Genomic DNA, 2,832 nt, shown 5'->3' with positions numbered 1-2,832 from the left:
GCACAATATAGAACATTTTTTCCTAAACATAATCAGTCACCAGTACAAACACATTTAATTCGTTATATCCTTATTACAACGTACAACACCTATTTCACTTGGTAGCGTTCGTAGAATCCATCTATCGTCAACAACAATAAATAAATAAGTCTTTGAAAATAGAGTTTGATCAATTAAAACCACGAAAGGAATAGGTACAATTTCAGAGCAAGTTAATTAGATTACAAAGATATTCATCTAACCATAACTTCCTTATATACAGCACTGCAGTTTAGGGTCATCCGTTTGTTTTGAATCACAGAAAACGGACTTGATCAGCAGAAAACCCACAGATAAGAAGAACACCGGTTTGTTTCGAAAACCCACGCGCCATTTTTTTTTTCTTGTTTGCTTGTGTACCACTTCTGAAGCGCCATTGTGGGTCTCACGTTTCAGAGGATCTCCTGAATGCTTTAGAAACACTGTTCTTCCCTCTATATACTCGCAGTTAACGTTTCTTTAAGTTATATGGCTTTCATCTTAACTTAAAACCAGATGCTCCAGTAAAAATCGCACGCCTCCTTAAGCCGAGCTTCAAGACTCTTCGGAAGGGTCTCCTGGTGGCGTTGCTGACGAAGGCAGCGGAAGAGTCGAGGGTGGAGGAGACACTGAAGAAGGACACAGGGGAGGAGGGATAATTACCGGGAACGCATGAGACGAGGATGACGACGACGAAGGCGTCGAAGAAGAGGTCGTGTGCGCGGAGAACGTGTTAAGGGGCGGCGGAGAGGACGACGAAGAGGGATTGAGGCTTGTGGCTAGCGGAGAAGAAGACAAGGAACTCAGAGAGCTGGACAGCGAGGCATAGTACTGGGAGGAGAAGGTCGAGAGCTGTGAGGGAGTGAGGGAGGAGAGTTGTGTTGGGGAGAGGGAGGACAAGGGACTCAATGGGGAAGTTCCTGGTAAACTTGGAGGGAGAAATACTCTGGGGAGCACTGGCGATCGCTGGCTGATGGCGGCGGCCGCTTGCCGATAGTAAACGTCAAGACCTGTCGACAGAAAGGGAAACGATGTTCTTAATGGTTCTCGTCCTAATGTCATCGCTATCATCCATTCAGGAGAGCAGAATGTAAGAACAAAATATTTAATGGTACAACGTTTTTCTCGTTCAAGCTTTATCAAGAACTTATTAGTGAACAAAACTCTATATTATCCTCTGGTGCAAAAAGTCATTCAAAGAGTTTTAACATGAAGAAAAGAAAAAAACTGAAGAAAAAAAATTATAACACTAGATATAAAAACTACAAACCAGTTACTCGGCAACATCAGTGAAGACAGCTTCCGACAAATTAAAAAGAAATGAAAATGATATTAAACAGAAACAGCAATGACGTACAAAAATGTGTGTGTGGTTTACTATGGTCTTGGATCACGTGTTGGACTCGTGATCGACGGGTATTACCTTCCCGAATGAGAGCCCAGAGCTCATTTATGACCGATCTACATGTAATACTATGACCTTACACATGCACACATACAACTCCCCGCCCACAAGAATTGGAGTAACGGCTTGCAGCACAGCGATACTTGAATTATTCCAACCCTGGGCGGGATTCGAACTCGGACCGCTGAAGTAGCAGTGGCGAATGCTACCACTGCGCCGTCGAGCCGTGTGTGTGTGTGTGTGTGCAAGTGTGTGCACCTGTGTGTGTGTGTGTGTGTGTGTGTGTGTGTGTGTGTGTGTGTGTGTGTGTGTATTTACCTAGTTGTATTATACGGGAAGGTAGCTATGCTCGTAGTGACCCGTCTTTGTATCTTTCAGCATCAAGTTTGTTCTTAAATTCTTGAATAGTGTGTGTGTATGTGTGTGTGTGTGTGTGTGTGTGTGTGTGTACGTGAATGCTTGCATCATCTTTACGTGTAGACGAAAGAAAGAGGAGAGGCCCTCTTTGACCATGAACCCACCTCCTGGAAGCCCTTGAGGCAGAGGTCCTGTAGAAGGAGTCGCAGAAGCCGCAGCCGCAGCGGCGGCCGCTGCCGCAGGGTAAGGCCAGTAAGGTGTTGCCGCAGCTGCACCATAGAGCCGCTGGAGAGCCGCATAGTTCCCAGCTTCGGCCAGGAGCTCGAGACCAACAGCTGTCTGTCTTTTCCACTTGGTTCTGCAAGAAGAGATAAGTGCCTCAATCATGACAACAGTTAGTTGACAGTGACCCGCCGGTGAACAAGATGGAGTAGAGACCTTCCTTCTCCGGACTCTGCACAAGAACGTGTTCCATCTACCAAAGGGAACCTCGCCAGGAGTCGCTTAGCTAAGACTGAGGTCGCCAGATACACGCCATGGGGTCGGAAGTCTCACCGGTAGCTTCTGGGAGATGGGGCTTCGAAAGGAAGGGATTCGTGAAGATGGATTCCAACAGACCCTCCCACACCAACACCCTCTCGTTGCCTGGAGGGTGACGTGAGGTTGAATAGGAGAGTCTGCCGAGAGCCAAAAAGGCAAGGATAAGTGTCACTGGGTACGGAGGGGGATTAAGTTTTAACGACTGTCGCCGCAGCTCACAAAACACATCGCGACGCCGCGCCGCGCCGCCCCGAAGAAGAGGAAGAAGGAGCCATGATTACCCGCAACACATCGTTCGGAAAAGAACCGAACTCAGACATAATGTCAACCCCCCCCCCCTTCACACAATAAAAATAAATTGCCTAAATACTTTTGATATATTTCACGTCTGTAACGAGTGTATTTAGGCTGGTATTGCTGGTGATTTACGATGTGGGTTTTGAGATTAAGGTGATGATATTTCTGACAAAACCAGAGTTCCGGACGCTGGGTCGTAAATGAGCCGTGATTGG

General features: G+C 46.8%; 1 protein-coding gene across 1 annotated transcript in view; it reads right to left on the bottom strand.

Moving 5' to 3' along the window:
- Positions 1-573: 573 nt before the first annotated feature.
- The window catches only part of LOC143034748 (uncharacterized), a 69,568-nt gene continuing 67,309 nt past the window's right edge, over positions 574-2,832 (bottom strand). Inside the window, exons 3-4 of the mRNA XM_076201097.1 lie at positions 1,945-2,138; positions 574-1,028 (exon numbers count right to left, since the gene is read on the bottom strand). Of these exons, the coding sequence (XP_076057212.1) occupies positions 574-1,028; positions 1,945-2,138 (649 nt within the window). The remainder of the gene's footprint in view (positions 1,029-1,944; positions 2,139-2,832) is intronic.

This window comes from Oratosquilla oratoria, chromosome 18, assembly GCF_046742065.1.
Source record: "Oratosquilla oratoria isolate Oo_2021 chromosome 18, ASM4674206v1, whole genome shotgun sequence".
Taxonomy (NCBI): Eukaryota; Metazoa; Arthropoda; class Malacostraca; order Stomatopoda; family Squillidae; genus Oratosquilla; species Oratosquilla oratoria.
The sequence above is the reverse complement of the archived record's forward strand: the minus strand, read 5'-3'. Positions and strand labels throughout refer to the sequence as shown.